Source organism: Lagopus muta, chromosome 2 (assembly GCF_023343835.1).
Source record: "Lagopus muta isolate bLagMut1 chromosome 2, bLagMut1 primary, whole genome shotgun sequence".
Classification (NCBI taxonomy): Eukaryota; Metazoa; Chordata; class Aves; order Galliformes; family Phasianidae; genus Lagopus; species Lagopus muta.
The window spans coordinates 83741302-83762156 of record NC_064434.1 but is presented as its reverse complement, the minus strand read 5'-3'; the positions used below and the strand labels follow the sequence as shown (position 1 = coordinate 83762156).

The 20855-nt window shown below is 39.4% G+C and overlaps 1 protein-coding gene across 3 annotated transcripts in view; it reads left to right on the top strand.

Moving 5' to 3' along the window:
* EPAS1 (endothelial PAS domain protein 1) overlaps positions 1–20855 on the top strand; it is a 106769-nt gene that overhangs the window by 83502 nt on the left and 2412 nt on the right. For 2 of the 3 annotated variants that reach the window (XM_048935848.1, XM_048935849.1), the window contains exons 5-15: positions 58–176; positions 308–510; positions 9037–9143; positions 14493–14640; positions 15387–15595; positions 15909–16108; positions 17064–17195; positions 18348–18832; positions 19220–19343; positions 19434–19551; positions 20060–20239. In XM_048935848.1, the coding sequence (XP_048791805.1) occupies positions 58–176; positions 308–510; positions 9037–9143; positions 14493–14640; positions 15387–15595; positions 15909–16108; positions 17064–17195; positions 18348–18832; positions 19220–19343; positions 19434–19551; positions 20060–20239 (2025 nt within the window). The remainder of the gene's footprint in view (positions 1–57; positions 177–307; positions 511–9036; positions 9144–14492; positions 14641–15386; positions 15596–15908; positions 16109–17063; positions 17196–18347; positions 18833–19219; positions 19344–19433; positions 19552–20059; positions 20240–20855) is intronic. The other variant, XM_048935850.1, reaches the window with a different exon arrangement.

Sequence of the window (20855 nt, the reverse complement as noted above, 5' to 3'; positions counted from 1 at the left end):
ACAGGAGAAATCAGGAAACAAAACTGAGAAAACTCATTTGCCACTTTCCTTTTGTAGGTCCAGGCTTCGGAAAGAAAAACAAGGAGATGTCAACTGAACGTGACTTCTTCATGAGGATGAAATGCACTGTTACCAACAGAGGCAGAACAGTTAACCTCAAATCTGCCACATGGAAGGTACCATTTTAGCCATAAGTGTTGACTTTGTTGGGTTTTTTTGTTTATTTGTTTTATTTTTAAGAAGACATTCTGGATTGTAGGGAACATATGTTATGAGACTGTTTTTCATTCACAAATTGTTATTTCAGGTTTTGCACTGCACTGGACAAGTTAAGGTGTACAACACTTGTCCTCCTCATACTTTGTGTGGGTATAAAGAGCCTCTTCTCACCTGCCTTATAATAATGTGTGAGCCTATTCAGCATCCTTCAAATATTGATATCCCTCTGGACAGCAAGACCTTCATGAGTCGCCATAGCATGGACATGAAATTCACCTACTGTGATGACAGGTAAACTCAACTGATTTCTCCTTTTCATGGACATTTCAATTTTATCCAAAACAAGCAGTCAGCAGTCAGTTAACAGTCAAGCTGCCTTCCTGTGTAGACCTGATAAGCAAGGACTAAAAGAAAGTACAATCTGTTACTCAAATCTCAATTTAGACAAAACAGTACTCCTGCTGCATTTCTTCCACTTCCAAGTGAGAAATTCAACTTTGCTGGCAGAAGACAAGGCAACTTAGAGCCATAAACATTAGTTTCTTGAGTCTTAAATTGAAGAGTACAGAGAGTTTCTGTTATGTTTTTAGAGAATACCTCTAGGGACATGCCTTATGGACCTTAGTCAAGGACTGTCTAATAGTTGTTTTGGCCTAAGTTGCTGTTATCAGTTAGTTGGAAAAGTAGTTTATGCTCTAGATTAACTAAGAACTGCTAAGGCACCCAGAGCTCTGAAAGGAGTTGGTGCTCAAAGAAGAGCGATTATCCTTTACTGTTTGTCTATGTGCACGTTTTAGAGGTGGAGAAGATCTAGAGACAGCTAGGGTGCAGTGCCCTCCGCTCTTCAGACTCTTGAAAGAATGGAGGTCCCCATAGTCTCTCTGCCTGTTTTCTGTAGGGTTGTCAGTGGGTTTATATACATGCTTAAATCTTAATAAAAACTCACAGGATTGAGTCCTTATTTATTTGCTTAATCTTTTGAAAGCTTTTTAAAAGTTGTTCTAACCAAGATTATTATTTTAAATAGTATGATGCATCAGCCTTATAAAACAGCTGGTTTAGCAGCTATGGATGAGAGCAAGGTTACAAGTGTGAAACTCATGACTGACCTTATTCTGACCTCTCTGGGAATTTAGCAGCAAGTCTGTTGTAATTAGAAATGTGCTATGGTGTAACTGCAATAAAATACATTCCTTTATTGTTCAGTACTTTAAAGATGAGAGTATTGAGATATCAGTAGGATTTTGCTATTAGGAGGAAAAGTCAAACAAGACAATAGTGATTCATCATTAAAAAAAAAAACAACAATGTACTGGTGCCATAATCTTACTCCGTGGTTGATTTCAAGAGTCTACCAGAAGGTTTTGCTATATTGCATCATTCTCATGTCTCTACCAGAATTGATGCTTGAGCAATTATAAGTGCAAATTTGCAGGACTGATACTTTTCTATGGAAGATATATTGCCTGCCCAGGGAGGTGAGGGAGTCGCAGTCCCTGGCAGTGTTCAAGAGGCATCTGGATGACGTGCTGCATGATATGGTTTAGTGCTTGTGATGGCAATGGTGACGAGGAGATGGTTGGACTAGATGATATTATAGGTCATTTCCAACTTTGTGATTCTATGATTCTATATATGATTGTTTTAAAAAGAGTGAAACATTATGTGCTCGCTTTGATTTACGAGGAGATGATGTACAGGGAAAACCTTTCATGTAGCAGTGAAATGCAACAGCATCCTCTGAATTACATAACTTGTAAGGAATTTCAGAGATTTCTCGTTAAAACAAAGCAACCAAACTGCATCTCTGTTGCTAAATAATTTAGTTGGGAGGCTTCATTCATGTTTTACTGAAATTATGATAAGCCATGAGAAGCCAGCCAGGCCAGAGAAGGAAATAAACCTCTCACACGTTTCAGGTTCTTCCCAGTCAGTCCTGGCTCTCTTCCCTCCCACAGGGATGTTGGTCTCTCTCCAGCGGGTGACACCTCAGCAGACACATAAAAATGTAAAACACTCAGCTGTTCTTATCAAATTTGGTGCTGCTAGACGAATGGCATTAAAGGAGTAGCTTATGCCAGGAATGTAAATCCAGGCTGAGGAGCGAGAAAGGAAAGGCAGCATGAGGCAGTCGGATGCCTAAACCCTGCTCAGTGCACTCAGCCTTTCTGCAGCAGCGTGACAAGGCTGTCATGGATCATTTCACCACGAGAGATCATTGTGTGTTCTGAGCTCAGGGCCGATATCCTGGGAGCAGCGTGCCTCCTCACGCAGTCTGAGGACCCTCTTTGCAGTTCATCTGGTGTGAAGAGGTCTACCCTCTGGACTTCTTCCACAGTGTTTTTATTTTTGAAGCATCTAGTTCAAAAATTCTAAGATTTCAGGGGCATATTGTAATGAATGGCCATTATGCTCGGCCTTACTCATGATGCAAGGATCCACTTTCAGTGTGAAGCTCAAATACATACAAAAGATGGCTACATGCAATGGAAATGTCTATTGCAGAAAACGAAGGTGGCATCAGTGATCTCCTTAGGAAAGCCTGTTGTCTTTTTATGTGACAAAAGAATACACTGATTACCTTTCAACAGTAAGTAACAAAAATTAGATGGCTAGTATAAAGCCCCTTGATCATTTAGGGTTTTCCTCAGGAGGGTGCAGGGACAGGGAAGACATGACATGGGTAAGCCATGAAGTGGGTAAGACTGGCCTTTCCTCATCTGAAATGTCTGAGATAGTAGCCTTTATGTTTTGCCTTCCAAATATAAAATGTGTATATATGTGGGTCTGTTACTTGCCTGTGGCTATGTGGGAAGGATTTGTATTCTTAAAACAATTTTAGCAAGGTGGTGAACCCACAAAGACAGGGATTTTGAGACATAAAATACTAAACATTGTTGCCCAACTCAAATTCTTGTTTTTCTAAATGCCTGCTTTAGCCGTTCCTGGAGGGTGATTTAAAAACATTCCCTTGCTCCGCTTATCTTGGCTAAGTGGTTTTCAGGAAGGATTATTTTAGCTGTAATACGGAAATGCTGATCAGTGACACAATTCAATAATCCAAGTGAGGACTTAGTTCAGCTGCATGAGGCTTCGTGTCAGGGACAATCTCCTGAGAGGGTGTTTTAGTCTCAAAGGGGCAAGTCTTTGGGTGAAAGAAGTTCTGTTACTTCAGTGGCAGTGATGATGCTCAGCATATCTTCCTGTGCAGGGCCACTGGGACAACGGGTAGACAGAAATAACTGCAGCGTGTTTCTGCGGTGGAAAAATCCACAAAACAAAGACCAAAACTCTATTTGTGTTTGATGGAAAACTCCCAAAGTACTTCAGGTACCCACAGGTACAAAGGAAACAAATACACTGTATCTTTGAAGGAACCGGGGCTTTGAAAGCACAGTGGGTGATGTGGCCTTGTAGGTGATGCTGACTTTCTACCTTCACCCTCAAGACCTCTGTGGGGTGCTGTGGAGTGGAGGGGGAAGTGCTCTTTGCCCCAGATGACAGTGTGTGGCATGTGTGAGAGAAGCACAAGGGAGAAAATCTGTCTTGCACAATGAGAGAGGACTGCGCATGCAGGTTAGCCATTCTGGAGGCTGTCACAAACCCGTTCCCTGGCACCGATACACTGGAAAGCATATGTTGTGCATTACTATAAAGGCATTTCTGCTTTGGGGAATTGTGTGTTCCTGCTTACAAGAAACCCAATTAGTTACACTCTTTTTGCTTTTTCTTGATTGGGATTTTGTAATGGAAGAATTGAAGAACAAAAGTGCGCAGTGATTCTAAATATGATTGTGCAGGAAGATGCAATTCCAATAGTGTTGGTCGCAATCTGTTTTCTTCTAATATGAGCATAACGCAGTTGAGAGGACGCTGGATTGTTTTGTACTTCCAGTTAGGACTGCGTAAAGCTGAAATATGCAAGCACAGCTCCTGACAAGAGGTTTTAAGTTGCTTTTCCATTTGACCTATATTTGGAGAATATTTTCAAATTGTGTGAGAAAGCAAATAAGCATGTGAAAGGATGTCCTGTCCCTTCTGCATCCCTGCTCAGGGTTAATGCAGCAGGGAGAGGAGCAGAGTGATAGCTGAAACCAGAGGTTTGCATTTGGCAAAACTGGCTCTTTTTTTTTTTTTTTTTTCCTCTGAATTATTGCGTAGAGCAGGAATAAGAGCATTTGTTAATAAATAAACTTTGTTTTAGATAGACCAAGGGTGGAGGAGCGACAGAGTACTCTTGCCGTTCTCAGTGTACCCTTATTGATTTTTTCCTGAGCAGGGCAGATACACCCCATCAGGACAGCTCTGCCTCTGAGGAGAGTGGGTGGGGATCTCAGCTTTGTGCATTTGGTTGGCATGGGTTAGAGTGGGAGATGCCATGAAAAATTCCCTGTGTCTCACTGCCTTCTGTGACAGCACCATCTGGAGCCACCTTACCGGAGGGAAGGCTGGTGCTCAGCAGGAGTGCCACACCACAGTGCTTGCCCAGCTTTACCCTAGAGGCAGTGACTGTTTGGGCTCATTCTCATTCTCTCTGGGCTTTAGGTCATTCAACTTTAAGTATAACTTTGTTTGTTTGTTTGTTAGTTGCCAGCAAGACCAATTTAACTTCAATAACTTGGTAACAGTTTGAATACAGAAAGGCTTTGTTAAGGGATCCACACCCTCGCATACACAGAGTCCACACAAGGGCTGACGAATACACACCCAGCTATTTTCTCTGAGCAGTAAACATTACAGTAAGGTTGCACAAAGAGCCTGGCTTCTTGGTCCTGTTAGCTCTCACTATACTATTTTAACTCAAGTAATGTTATACAATAAAAAGCTTTGTACTCCTGCAAAGAGACAGAAAAACACCAAAACCCAATTAAAAAAATAGACAAGTAGAACACCTGAAATAGCTCATCTCTTACGAGATGTGGCCGTGGACAGTAAGCTTCGTTTATGCTTTTCTATGTCTCAAAATGAATAGGAAGGCCAAAGTTGTACCTGTCCAGGTACAGGATTCAAATTCATCGTTTTACTTAACACAGAAGTCTCCACTTTCATCTCAAGAGATGGCTGTATGAACTGAAAAAGTGAAAAAGAGCACTTAAATAGTGGTAGTTGGGGCAGACACGCATTGGAGGGCTGCTGCCCATCTCTTAACGTGTTCTTTGAGATTTGGACCTTGCTGCATTTTGGGGACAAGTTTAGCTCAGAAAACTGGAGTGCTGCTTTGGCAAAATTAGGATTACCCCAAAGCTGTTTGTGCTCCATAAAGGGCTGCTTAGCAGGAGCACAAACAGCCTTTCAGCCCACCTGTCCTCTTCAACAAAAATTGGTATTCTTCTAATGCCTCCAATTCAGCTTTTACAGAAACAAAGAAAACACAAAGCCTAACATGGTAGGAAAGCCATCCAAAATCGCCGTACAGTTTGTTTTCCAATTTTGTCATTCCACAACTTGTCCAAAAAGCAGTTTTCCATCTAGTGCCTAAGTTAAAGTAGAGGTTTTGTTCTCTGGACTCAGGTTTTGTAAATGACCCATTTGTACCACAGGAAAAAAAAAAAATCCATATAAATTTCTGAGACTTTTTTTTTTACTTTGGTACTCCTCATAGCTCTGTAGTATGCTTTTTGCTTGGCACTTCCTCCTCTGCATGCTCATTTGGTGTTCTGTATTGCTGAGAGACTGCTGTGGAAAGCATGCAGATTTTGGAGGCTGCACTAGAATGGCCAAACTCAATGCAATGCCCTAGTAGTGTCAGTGCAGAGGCTGTTACAGCCCTTGCTGTGTTTCAACTTCGGTGCCGCTCTGCCAGTCTTCTGCAAACGCCTTGGGTAGGCACAGGACCGTGTGATGGACACAGGGGAAGATGTTGGCCCCAACATCTGTGAGCATCAAAGCTTACTGGAGTTAGCAGCACCAGAGGAGGAAGAAAGGAGCATGCGACCTGTCAGCTCTCGCTCCAGAAAGCAATGCTGTTAGCAATTCTTGGACAGAAAATACTTGTTATAAAATAGTGGTATTTGAAAGTGTATCTAGGAAACGTTGCCAGCCAGCTCTTTAGTGTTTGGGGCTGAGTGAAAGACATAGATAGTTCCAGAAAAAAAAACATTTTACTCCCAGGAGTGTTTGAAGAGAAATGTAATGAAGCCAATACCAGAATAATAGATCAGTTAGCAAGGGCAGTGAGGCTGGTTAGACAGTTTGTGCTTAAAAGTAACTTCTTAAAAACAATTGTTTATGACTGGTGTTTCACTGTTGCTTGCTGTGGCTTTGGTCAGTCCTGTCGGGTTTGTGAGCATCTTTTTGTATACTTTTTTGTTGGCTGTAGTAAAAACCTACATGCCATTTGCTAACTTGAATCCAAGACAAAATTTGATCTAATCAAACTTGGCATTATCACAGATGGATCATACCACAAGTCTTCCTATGCCATAGAATAAGGAGAAGGGTAATTTTGTAGAGAGGAACACATATTGTTAAGAGCTTGTTAGTAAGGAGTAACTTGAGAGGGGAATTACAGGATTGAAGTAGACAGTGTTGGCATAGAGATTGCAATTCATCTATGAGAGGAGTTAAGAGTCCCTTAGCTTGCTGTAATGCATATGTTTTGCTTGCTATTTCAGTCCCATTGTTGACATCCTCTACAGCTGGTTTTGGATTTGCATTGGTGCTTCTGGGTGCATGCTGCTGCTTTTATTTCATTACTTTTATTTCCTTTTCCTTCTTTGCATGCAATTCCTACTTGCTTTTGAGCTTCAAATGAGAGGATTAAGATTAAATTATGAACTTCCTGAATTTTAGAAACCTTCCCCTTGTGCTGAGCTCCAAACTAACCTGCTAGCTCTATGGTGCTCTGCCATTGTGCAACCAAAGGCTATAGTTTCAGTTTTTAAAGACTGTGTATTTACACTGGTCTGGAAAAAACCTCTGGCTGCTTGCTCCAGTACGTCCACACGACTGCGAGCAAAAAATGTACTTTGAGCCTTAATTTAATTAGGGCTCCTTCTGTATTCAGTGTGTTCTCCTGCCATTTTAGCTCTTCTGACCCACTCATTATGAGGACTCTTGCTTTTATTAAAATGAAAAGGCATTTGTGGTTTCAAAGAAAAGTTAAGAGTAGACTGTGTCACAATTTAAATGATCAGCAACTTGCCAGTGAAGAGTGATTCAAGAATTCCCCTTTTGTTGGTCTAATGGTAAGCATAAACAAAGCTATAAACACAAACAGAAGACCAGGTTATCTGGGGGAATGCAGTAAAATCAGCAACTGTCTGCTTAGCTGAACCTTTACGAGCTCAGGTTCATTCCATGGAGATGAGGATGGAGAGCAGTTTTCAGCGTGACCAACCAAGGTGTCCTGGGGGTATGAGCTTCTGTGGAGGTGAGGGAAAAGCTGACTCAACACCTTGGCTTTCAAACTGTACACAAAATAGCTGCATCTGATTCATCTTCCTTGCTCGAGGGGGATCTAGATGACTGCCGTGCTCTTGTTCTGTTTGTGTTACAGTATTTACATGTCTGTCTTGTAAAGACATGCTTCTATCTGGAGGGCTGGGCCACAACTGTCCTTCCAAGCAGTGCATAACAGTGGAGATGTGCATCTTGGAAGTAGCAGTGCAGTAATGCTACTAATCAAATGTGGTGTCAGATAAATCCTTCTGGGGGAGCTTAGTTATGAGGCATAAAACTTGGGCAGTGCTGTTCATGGCAGGTACGTGCTGTAAGATGTGACCCTCTTTCCAAACTTCCTGGCTTTTTAAGGTTTATGACAGCCAAGCAGTTGATTTGCAGTTGTTTTGGTACTTCTCCGTGTAGCACTGTGGGTGATTTTTGCAGTTTCAAAGCTAGGAAGAGGCATCCAAGACCATTGTTGCTGACTTGAAAAACAGTAATGCTTCCGTGTTTTCCCGGGAGATGTGTGATATCTGTAACTTGTGAATGCATATAGAGGATTTTTTAAATTATTATTATTTTACTAACTGTATTTTCTGTAAATGTGTGTGAATGACGGTTTTAATTCAAATTTAGCTTAGGAATAAAGAACCCTTCTCCTCCACCCCCTCATTAGAGAGATTCATCTGCACAGTGTGCTGACCTATTTTCATTTACTCAGGAACTGGTGACAAACCGTGCCTTGCCTGAGTACTCAGAAAAGCTCTGAAAAAAGTCCATTTTTTTTTTTTTTTTTCAGATCATAGCTTTCTTTGTGTAAAATCCTACTTAGCTTGTGGATTAGTCACCCAAGTAACCTAATCCACATGGTGAAGTTCTCATACAATTGAGAAACACTAAGTGAAAGAGCTGATTTTTTTTCTTTTAACTGTCCTTAATTACTCACCTTGCTTTTTTATTAAATGTAATACCAAAAGCAGTGAATTAACACTTTCATATACATAAGCTTTTACAATTTATATACTTTCAAACCTGGTGGTGCCAGCCACTATTCCTTTGCCTTGAGTGCATTTATTTTTGAATGATGGTAGTGGGAGTTTCTGTGGGTAGGGAACAGGTTGAGCAATAATTTCCTTGTTCTGAGCTTCTATAGGAGATACTGTACAATGAGTGGGAAAATTTGCAACATGTGCAATGATGACCATCCTAGATATTTCTAGGAATAGAGTAGTAGTATTAAAAGCCAATCTATTCTTAACATGGAAATATTTAAGAACATGATTGGAAATCCTCTGTAGTTTCTAAAGTGTAGGGAAGTTCAGGATTTCTCACACAGTAGTTTTAATCCTTTTTTTTTTTTAAGGACTAGAAGTGAGTGCTGTGATGCACTGTCAGGTGATGTGAATTTTAAATGTTTGGCTTTTCTTAACCTAGAATAACAGAATTGATTGGATATCACCCAGAGGAGTTGCTGGGCCGTTCAGCATATGAGTTCTACCATGCCTTGGACTCAGAGAACATGACCAAAAGTCATCAGAACTGTAAGTCACTCTCTTAGTTTTCTTCAGTTTGCAAATAATAAGCCACAACTAGTAGATACCTCAGTAAGTAGTTGAAAATATAAGTGCACCCTGTGTGTGAGGATGGGTATTTATGTGCATGTATTCTTAGAAAAAAGAATAGGTTCTTTCTTTGTAAGAAAGTTTACGTTGCCATGTTTGTCTTGCTGAAAACTGCTGCTGCTCTTTCTACATGGTTTGATTTTTGCCATACTTGAAACTAAATTTGGATCATAGCTAAAAGAGGATCTTTCTTTCAGGAGTAATACAAAGATCAGTTGAAAAATTGAAAAGCTGAGTTAGACAGTATTAGCTTGGTGAGAAGTGCATTTACTGGTTTATCATTCTGGTGTACTGTTGGTCTACTGTCTGGCTCAGCAACAAGGGAGGCTGTAAAGAGTAGAAGGAAGAGCTTAGTACAGCATATTTCTAAATGTTCTTCTACCAAAAAAAACTCTCTCATCACTCAATAGAGATGTGCAAAGAGACTTTCTAAACGGGGTATTCATTATACAGACTATATATACTGCCAGAAACACATTCTTCTTGTTACTCTTATGCCTAAACTGCCAGCCTTAGCTGTTTTTGACGTGAAATACCTGAGTCGTTTTGGTAACGGAGATCAGAGCCAAGATCTGTTCCTTCTATTTGGCAGATATCTTATGATATCTTAAAATTGCTTGATTCAAACCTGCAGTCTCTGTCCTTAAAGGTGGCACAGTGGCTGGAGACAGCATAGTGCCCTAACATGCTAATTATGCTTCCTACGTCTGGCTTTACAACCAGTGAACTAGTGGTGCATGGGAGAGTACTCAGCAAAGAACCACTAAAATTTCTGTTGCTGCTGTTTTAATAAAAACAAGGCAGAGCTGCTAGGCTGGAGAACACAAGTTATAAACAAAAACATAAACTGCCTTGTAGTTATTATGATCAATGTCTCTGTGGCTCAGGAAGGACTATGATTTACATCATGTCTGTAGGGAATTACCCAGCAAATGCACTTAGAAGAAAGTATTTTCTGTACATCTTGGAGAAAAGTGTCAGTAAAGAGTAGCTGTCTGACTTTAAGGAGAAAAAGGGAATACAGTGTATTGTTAGCTGCAATGGCAAGGATTCAGGACAGCTTTGAGTTGAACGTTATTTGAAAGAATGTTTGACAGTGATTAAAATTGGGTGCTGTATAACAGTGTTAGTGTGAATCATCGGGTTTCCAGAGCTGCTGAAGAAAAAAATAATAATAATCACACCATACTTACAGATTCTCTGGGAACATATTTGTTAAAATTGTTTCTTTGAAAATGTGTTCATGCTTTTAACAGTGAGAAAGAGTGATACTTACAGATAGGATGTGGGTAGCCCATGATGGGCTAGAAGTAATCCTATGAGGAAATAGGTGACTATGCTTTACAGTTGGTTTTGAGTTGTTGAGTTACATCTGTTGAGTTGTTGAGTTCTCATCTAAGAATGAGAATGCTAGAGGGAATAAAATGAGAGTTGGCAAATTTTTTGGTGGCTGAAAAGAGCCCATGTTGTTTATCCCTGTCTAATTAATTAGATAGGACCATTGAATCAAGACCTGTTTGTGTAAAGATTTCTAGATTGCTTTTACTAGTACTCTTGACCAGGTATTGATGGTGGCTTCTCCTCGATGTAGCAATTGGAATCATCTCACAAAGGGCTTGAGTTGATGCTTGACAGCCCTTTGTGTCTACTGAAAGTATCACGTTCTACAGACTTGTGCTGTTGGACATGAGGGTTGGTCAAGATGCTGAATGAAGTCAAAAGTGAGAGAGGGGGTGAGGTATACTAGCAAAAGTGCTGAAAATACAGTGCATTACACAGATAGAAAATATTCAGAATCAGACTCATCCTAGTGCATATGGCGCTATACAAGGTCAGCGTGGATCATCTCTACTGGTCAACACTCCATGCTATGGTTAACACCATATATACTGTTACCCTCAACAGAATTGTCAGTCAGACGTCTTAGCAATTCAGAGGATGACCACAAAGACAAATTAGAAAATCCCTAGGCTTAGGAAAATCCCATTATTACTGAGATGTTGTCTAATGCAAAAGGTTACCAAGCAAGCATGTAGCTTGTACAGGACTTAACTGCTTCTTCCTAGCCATATTCATTCATGCATGAAAATATCCACTTCTTAGCTTGTATAAAGAGTTGTAAATCAGAATACAGAACTAAACACAGCATTCATGATCAGCACCCTTGTATGTATCAAACAATATTTTTAAAGTGAGAAATATACAACAGTATAGTGATCAATTCTGTCAGTATCGTAGAGATGTATAGAAAATAGAAGGAAAGTGAAGCTTAAGTCATAGAATGGCTTAGATTGGAGTGGACCTTAAAGATAATCTAGTTCTGACCCCTTGCTGTGGGCAGGGGCCTAGTTAAACCTCATTAAATCCTCATGTGTCCACTTTTTGAGCCTGTCCAGGTCCCTCTGGATGTCCCTCCCTTCTGTTATGTAACCACAACTCCCCTTGGTGTCATCAGCAAACTTGCTGAGCGTGCACTCAATCCCAGTGTCTGTCACTGATAAAGATGTTGAAAAGCACCATTCCCAAGACAGACCCCTGGGGGGCACCACTAGTGACCAGCTTCCACCTGGAAATAGAGATATTGACAGCGACTGTCTGGCCATGACCATCCAACCAAGTCTTTATCCATCAAATAGTCCTGCCTTCAAATCCTTATCTCTCCAATTCTGAGGTAAGGATGTGATGCAGGACCATGTCAAAGGCCTTGCACAAGTCCATTAAAGAGGAAGAAAGAGAGAAACCTCAAATGAGTCTAATAAATAAAACAGGACTCCTTCCCTTTTCTTCCTTTAAATTTAGTCGTAAATCATGCTCATTGCAGTTCTACTGTACTGCAGGTTTGTTTTTTTTCATTGCCAAAGTTCTTCATTAACAGCCTTGTGTTCAAGCAAGGCACAGTAGTGCTTGTGTTCTTAAGAATAGTTGCATATACAATATGAAAGTCTTAAGTCATCATCAGTAGATTAGAAAGTGGCAGTATTTAGCATACCTTGTTTTTCACACATTATGCAAACAAGATGTAAATCTGTTTTATTGCATACGCCTGTACAAATGATTGACTGTAGAGTTATATTTTCCAATTTAGTGATTAATAGTCTGTAATTACTTCCATTTAGGCTTTGGTCTTGTTGCCATTAAAACCAATGAGAATTTCATTGTTGACTTCAGTGGAGAACTGAATGTCACTGTCTGGGACATGTTTCTTGGTAATGCACCTAGGATACACCTAGAATAGAATGCACCTTTCTATTCCCAACAGTAAGGTGTAGAATATGAATGTATTTCGTTGACATGTTACTAATTCTGTAAAAATCCAGGCATGCATGTATATATCTATTTTAAAATGTATATTTTAAAAGAAAAAAAATATAGTTCGCTCTGAATCCGGAACCTTGAATACAGTGTTGATAACAAAGTCAGCAGTTACAAGTATATTAGTAATTTATGAGATTACCCCAAGGAGTGATTCTGCTGTACCTTATTATATCAGAACATGACATGCTTTGAATAATAATAATAAAAAAGATTAAAGCAGTAAAAAGCTTCTTTGTAATGTAGCAGGCGCCTACGCCATGACTCTTATTGATGAGCTGATGATTAGGAAGCTGTGTAATTGTGTTTCACAAGCAGAGCAGAACAGTTCAGTCACTAAAACACTTTGAAATGAAAGCCTTTTGATTTTGTTCTGCCAGAAGTATTTAATCAATAAAGGTAATGTTCTACTTTGTCTAAATAAATTAAATGAAGGATGATTAAATATTCCTAGGAAGAAAACAAACAAACAAACTTCAGAGATAGAAAGATAAACAGTGACAATTATCTACAATGCAGTTGTGTTTCACAGGGTTGGATTGTGGGTTTGTATTGTGGCAATGTAGGAGAGAGTGACAATAAATAGTCACTGTTGAGTGGCCACATTCACAAGGAATTATTCTGTGCAAAGAATGCAGAAATAAGTTCCAGTCTTATTGAGTAAAATGCTTTATTTTTAGGGCATTACTTTGATGACATACTGTCTTCACACATAAAACTGTTTAAAAGGAAAAACTGCCAAAGTGTTGAGTTCGCCAGTTCCCATTTAGGTACTCAGTGTAATTATGTCTGCATACAAATAAATACATTCTTGTTTGTACTGTTTGTGTACTCCAGCCCTAATTCTACTGCTATTGATCACTAGGAGTTCCTAGTTTTTTCAAATGAACAGTTGTAAATTGCATGACAATATACCTTGCTTTTAAGAAAAGTGTGTATGAGGCAGACATCATAAAACTACATTTTAGATGTCCGGAGCTCCACGTTGAAATTCCATTCTTTTCTAATATTTCAAAACACCTTGAGAACCTTCACCTTTTGAATGCCTACATGAAACTTTAAACCTGAATTGTGCTGTCGTCAGTATATTGCTTGAGAAACACAGGCCAGTTCAAATAAAACATTTGGAGTTAACGTTATTTGATTTTTCACATGAGTCTCAGTTCCTTCTCTTTTGTTAATTCCAAGCTATTACAGAGAACCAAAACTAGATAAATAAGATGTTTTTTCTTTCTCAATGTTGATACCTTTTTAAAAGTGATGTTACTTCTTCAACCACTTGAAACCAATATTGTGCTAAGGCTACTTTCACTTCATTTGTGTTGTTGGTGCCTTCAGCTCCTGACTAGGCGTAAAAAAGAGATAGGTATGGAATTAAACCATGAGAATTACTTTATTGTGGGTATTGCTTTTAAATCGTCTGACCCTTGGTTTTGTCCACCACCTAAATTAGGGAGACTATTGAATAATTTCCTAAATCAATTTGGGAACCAAAATTGAGAGCAATTCTACTGGAACAGAAACTTTCAAGAAATATGCAGTCAGCAGACTTTACTTTTTAGGGCAATTAGAATCTTATATTAAATAAATTAAAAAACAAAACAAAAAAAAACAACCATGCATTGATCTAAATACTCAGACAATCTAAAGGTCTCAAATGCCAAGTGTCTTGAGAGGAGAGCTCAGCTTAGCAGACTCATTTATATTGAAAATAGCTGATTTTTTCTAGAAGTTGAGCATCATTGGCCACCCTGCTGATGACAGGGGGGGACTGGTTCTAAATGATCTTTATGATCCCTTTCAACCTGGCCATTCTACGATCACTGTTTACAAATGTTTTAGTGCAGTTCTGCATAATGAAAACTTGGGAGCAGTTGTATTTAAACAAGTGTTACGTATTATGCACTCTTACTTGTGCTGCTACCTTATTTTTATCTCTCTGCTCCCATTTCTTAGTGTGTACAAAAGGTCAAGTGGTGACTGGCCAGTACCGTATGCTTGCCAAGCATGGTGGATACGTGTGGCTGGAAACTCAAGGGACCGTCATTTACAACACGCGCAACCTACAGCCTCAGTGTATCATCTGTGTCAACTATGTGCTGAGGTAAGTTGTGCAGAACAGGAAAAACATTTCTGAATCCTTGTGCTGGAAAAAATGCAAGGATGAGAAATATTTTTGAAGGGTCTATTTATCCAGTGCTGCTATGCTGAAATCAGTTTAGTCATGTTTGTTCAATCTTGTTTACTGATGTTAGACATTGATGAAGAAATGTGGCATGCCTGTTCCCATACAAGCTGTTGAATTACACCACAGCCTTTTTCTTCTGCTTTGCTGGTGAAGCAGAACATAAGGCCTGCACTAAAGATTTTATTGTGCAATGCAACTACTAAATGCATTTTATTTTTCTAGTACTGTGACAGAGAGAGAAAACTCAGTAGTAAGTGTATCTTGTGTTCCTAGGAAAAGCCATTTTCTTTTCAAAAAACAGAAGCACAGATTAATCTCTGTCTTGAAAAGCTCATGTATTTTTGGTCCTAGACAGGGCCTAAATAAAATACTTATTTGAGTGATAGTCTGGGTCATTGTAGCCCTGAGTACATCCCTTTAAAAACCAGAGCAACAAAGCCCTGAGTATTCTCACAGAAGTCCTGACCACATTCTCTGCGTCATCTGAGATTGTGGTGCTCAGCAACACTGGAACTGTGCCTTGTCTGTCAAGAGCCTGGCATTCAGCTGTGAGAAACCAAAAATACTCTTAGAGCAACCTTTAGAGAGTTATAATACCTGACTTTACCACATCTTTTTCCTTTAGAGTGCTAAGTACTTAAACTCTTTCTTCTTCTTTCTAGTGAAATTGAGAAGAATGATATTGTCTTCTCTATGGACCAAACAGAATCACTCTTCAAGCCTCACCTGTTGACGATGAGCAGTGCCTTTGAGAACGGGATCTCAGGGAGGGACAAGAGTGATTTATTGTTTACTAAGCTAAAAGAAGAACCAGAGGAACTTGCACAGCTGGCTCCAACACCTGGAGATGCCATTATTTCCCTGGATTTTGGTTAGTATTTGTGTAAATAATTTCTGTACAACAAAGAGCCACATATGAGCCTATGTTTAGAAACTTAATAGACCAGGTCTGTCTGCTGTATGTATAAATCAAGAGTGACAGTGATAGGAGCTCATGTGCTCGCATTAGTGGAAAATTTCTGTGAAAGAGGGCAGAATCAGACTGAACAAGATAAAGTCTTTGTGAACTTACTTACTGTTATGGCAACTAGGATTAGTGTTTACTGTTAGTGAATAGCTGTAATTATATCATAACAGGCACAAGCTAAAAGCATCCATTAATATTGTACTATTAACACTGCTAGAACTCCATCCAGGGATACAGAAGTTTGAAGAAACCCCTGCCTATTCCAGTGCTGTTTTGACACCAAACAAACCGTGGCCAGTAGAAGTGAAAAGCCATGCTGCTCAAGGTGAAACGCTGACAATACCGTCCTTTACAATGCCTCAGATTGCACCTGGCAGCAGTACTCCGAGTGTAAGCAGCAACAGTAGCTGTTCCACGGTAAGAAAAGCTTTTAAAAAATGCAAAAGTGATGTTCTCTATGCAAGTCCCATCAGGAGATGATATTTTCATGTTAGCAGTCCTGTCTCAATGCTTGTAACAAGACCGGCATATCTATATCCCTACTGTACTGTGTATTTTTATCCTATGCTGTTTGTGTAGGAAAGCACTGATAGCAAAAATGTCAGATGGAAACTGTATCTTGCCTTTATATTGCATTCTTTGTTTTCCTCTGTCTCACTAAGTAATTATGAACCAACTAGTCTATAAACCAGCTAGTAGATGAACTTGCTATCATCTTACATGGAATTAGCCCTAAATGAAACTCCAATGTTAAGTGGTCTGGTCATTAGCAAAATTCCCCTCAGGCCAGTCCTCTTTCTGTTTGTTTACGAAACAATAGTCTTTATCAAGAAAGTTTACCCAACTCTGGCTTTTGAGAGTGGCTTCACAGAGTTTACTGCTGAAAGAATGAATGAGTTTTCCAGGGTACTGCCCTCGAGAGCAAGAGCCACTCTTATCAGAACTTTGCTAGATGACTACTAGGCTAGAACTCAACTGGATTTTGGAGACCTTCAAGGTCAGGCTGGACCAGTCTCCAAACAACTCAATCTTGCTGTAGATGTCTCTGTTCATTGCAGGGCTTTTAGCAGTCCTGTCTAACTCAAAATTATTTTATGTCCGCTTTCAATAAAATTATTGAGGTACTGTGAAGTGTTATAATTTCTTGACAAAATAATTGAATAGTACATGTCTCATGTTATTAGTATGATGTGCCAAAAAAAAAAACCAAACATTTAAACTAACAGGACAACTAAGTTGTTGTATTGGGTGCCTTTGTTAAATCACTGTGACTCTCTAAGTTTATAGTGACCGTTGATCTGATGTTGGAAGAAATGATATGGTAGAAATGTAGTTGAGTATGCTAAGCTGTAGTTGTTTTGGCTTCTTATAGCCAATTGTTATTTCTGCGCAGCCAAACAGTCCAGAAGATTACTACACTTCTGTGGATGAAGATCTTAAGATTGAGGTGATTGAAAAACTCTTTGCCATGGACACAGAGTCAAAAAGTCGGTGCAACTCCCAGGTAAGAATCTAATATCTCTCCCAAAACCAGGAAAATTGGCCCTCTGTTAGCAGACAGTAGTAGAGATGCATGCAGATACAGTGTCATAACGTACACCAAAACTTGGATGCACTGCACTAACACAAGCATATGCTTTGAAAAGCTGAGGCATCCTCTTCTATCCCTTACAATATGAAGCAATTACCTTGGAGGTGTCACTGTGGCAGTGCTGAAAAGAGAGAAGCAGAGCTTCAGAAATTGGAAGCTTCTGTAGACTGGATAAGGAATATAAGCAGCACCTGGTTTTTTTTGATCTGGCCTGATGATTAGTGACAAAACATCATTTCTTGAACAAAATATAAATAAATTAACTCCTGTAAAACCTCAAAATGAAAAATGTTGTCAATTAACCCCACAAGACAGCTAAACCCATGCAGCCACTTGCTCACTCCCTCCATTAGGATGAGCAAGACAACTGGAAGGGTGAAATTGGGTTGGGATAAAGACAGCTTAGTTTGCGAAAGCAAAAGCTACACGTGCAAGCAAAGCAAAATAAGGAATTCATTCACTACTGCTCATTGGCAGGCAGATGTTCAGCCATTTCCAGGAAAACAGCACTCCATCACATGTAGCAGTTTCTTGGGAAAACAAACACTGTAACTCTGAATGCCTCCCAGCTTCTTCTTCTTTCTCCCAGCTCTTATTGCTTAGCATAATGTCATGCGGTATAGGATATCCTTTTGGTCATCTGGGGTCAGCTGTTATAGCTGTGCTCCCTCCCAGCTTCTTATCCACCACCAGCCTACTCCACTGGTGGGGCAAGGTGCAGAACAGAGAAAGCCTTAACTCTTTGTAAGCACTACTAAGCAATAGCTAAAACACTGACCACAAGTCCAAAATATAATACTGTGTGAGCTACTGTGAGTGAGATTAACTCTGTCTGAACCGGAATGAGTACGCATATGTGCAATTCATAGTAATAATGTTTTGTTTGTTTGTTTCTTTGTTTTTAATATGGAGCAGCTAGCCACTTTCATTTACATAAATTTGTCATACAGTGTTGTTGTGTTTTTTTTTTTATACTTCATATCTCCCAACTGGTATTTCACATTTTAGTGCCACAACTGTTATTAACTTCTAGGTTTCTCATTAACTTCTTTCATTTTTGTGCAGACTGACTTCAATGAACTGGACCTTGAAACCTTAGCTCCTTACATTCCTATGGATGGAGAAGATTTCCAGCTAAGCCCTATCTGCCAAGAAGAACATCCTCTCTCTGACAGTGCACAAAATACCCAGCAGAGTCTAAGTAGCATGAGTACCATTTTCCAACCTCTTGCTTCTGCTTCACAGAATCAGTTCCTCCCAGAGAAATATTTCCCACAGCTATCAAATAAAAACATTAACCCTGGTTCTGGGTCCCTATCATCTGTGTTCTTCAACAATATGAGTAGGTCATCGTTGCCACCATACCACAACCAAGCCAGCACTCCACTGTCTTCGATGGGGGGTAGACCGAACACCCAGTGGCCACCTGATCCGCCGTTAGAATATGTTCCTGCTAAATGGAGACTCATGGATAAATACTCAGGAACCCTATCAAATTCCCCCTCTGGACCCCCAATACATTCTCCCAACGTGCACATATATAAAAAAAGGTAAGAATTTATGTTTTCCACATATTACACTTAGGAAATATTTGGGCAGAAAGGGGTAGATTTCTTGAATACATACAACTCGTGTTTGTGCTTAGCAAGGAGACAGGCGTAGCTTTCAAAATCCTAAGATTAAAAATCTCATGACTCTTTTCCATATTATTTTTATGCCTGAGTGGAGATTTTAGAGGCTGTTCATGCTAGCCTTTGATCCCCAAAGTTCCCAAAGTCTGTGGGATGACTGATAAAAGGAAACAAAGACATTCAACATACAGTGTCATGTGTCAGAGGCATCTTAAATAGATGAAATAGATGAAAGAAGAATCTGTATAAATGAAAAAGATAGTTTAGATTTGCCTTCTTGCTCACCCAGAAATCTTTTTTCAACAGGGCGCTGGATGGTTTGGGGCAAAGAAGCATAGATATAAACCCAGCAAGAATTGCTTTGTCTAATAGTTTGAAACTGAAGCGACAATTGGATTATGAAGAGCAAGCACTGCAACAGCTGAGTGGGGTAATCATAAGAAAATGCATCCCCTTCAAATTTTTGCATGTACCAAGATCACCAGCATAATCATTCATTTTGCTTTTCTCCAAACTGTAGGGAGATCTATCTGTCATTAACCCATCTCAGTTGATGTGGAAGAGAATGAAATTTCTCAAAGGGGAAAACTGTTCCTTGCTTACAGAAAAGAAGTCTCTCAGCACAAGTGTTCTTACAGGTAGGGGAAAAGAAATTGATTTTGCAATGTTAAGCTAGTTTGAATAGAAAGAAAAGCTATTTTGTAAGGACATGTCAAATAAGCTCTGTGGAAAAAAAAAATACAAAGAATGTAAAATTCAAGATCGAGTTGTATAGCTTACTGTTGAACAATTTATAGTATGTTTTATAGATGCCAAGTAGATTGTTTATTCGTATATTGTCCATACCTTTACTTGGGAGGTAAACAGGGAGCAGTTTAATAGAGGTAGGTTTACCTAGTGCTGATCTAATGTGCAGACATTTCAGAGCTAGAACTGATGCTTTCTCTCTAAAACACTGTTTTTCATTCTTCACATATCTTTAGTACAATACTACTTCCAGATGATACTGTTTCTAGACTTCAGATATGCCTACACTGTGTCACTGTCACACTGAGGAACAATTTGCTTCAAATTAGTATTAGCTACTATAACAATTACAATGGCTTGATTTAATATTTTTTTTTTGTTTTCTCCTGTATGCATTAGATGAGTTTGTCTGCAACTCGAGAGGTCTGAGCCAACCAATGAATCAACTGCAGCAGCAGCAGCAGCAGCAGCCCACCTGTGGCAGTACTGGTGAAAATCTGAAAGCAGGAGCATTTTCCCCTCAGTTTTACAGTCCCCATTATCAGGACTATACTGTGCAGTCAGCTCATAAAGTGTCAGGTAAGAGATACAGAGTCCAATACAGAGGCTGAAAAATGTTGGCAGTTAGTTCCACTACTGATTCCATGAGAATAAAACTTTTAAGAAAAAAGTTAGAGAATGTGAAACCGAGAGTCAATTGCATAGTGTTCCACACAATGAAAAATTGATTTGGTTGTTAAATATTTACATTTGTGATATATGAGGAAAAACAGTATTTCCCCCTTCATTTCGGATGAACTAGTACCTTTGTTACCTTAGTGCTCTAGTCATCATCTTACACGTTCTTGTCTTGTGATCAAATTGATTAAACTGTATTAAGCAGCTTCAGTGCAGCAGTGATAGCTGAGGTTTCTAGGTTACAGACCAAAGGCTGCCTTCTAAAAATTAGTATCTGCAGTGAAAGGAGACAAATGGAGACAGCAAGGCTGTCAATTTATGAACTATGTTACTATAGCTTTCTTCATTTGCACCAGTGTCATTTTCCTCAATCTGAATTTAGTGTGGAAGTGGAAAACATTGTGCTTGTAACCCCTAAAGGCAGAGATGATTGCATTTGCTCTGAAAATGTGAACTGTTGGTAGTTTGAGGTGTACTGGCATAAGTACAGTACAAAGCAGTAACTGGTATAAACAGA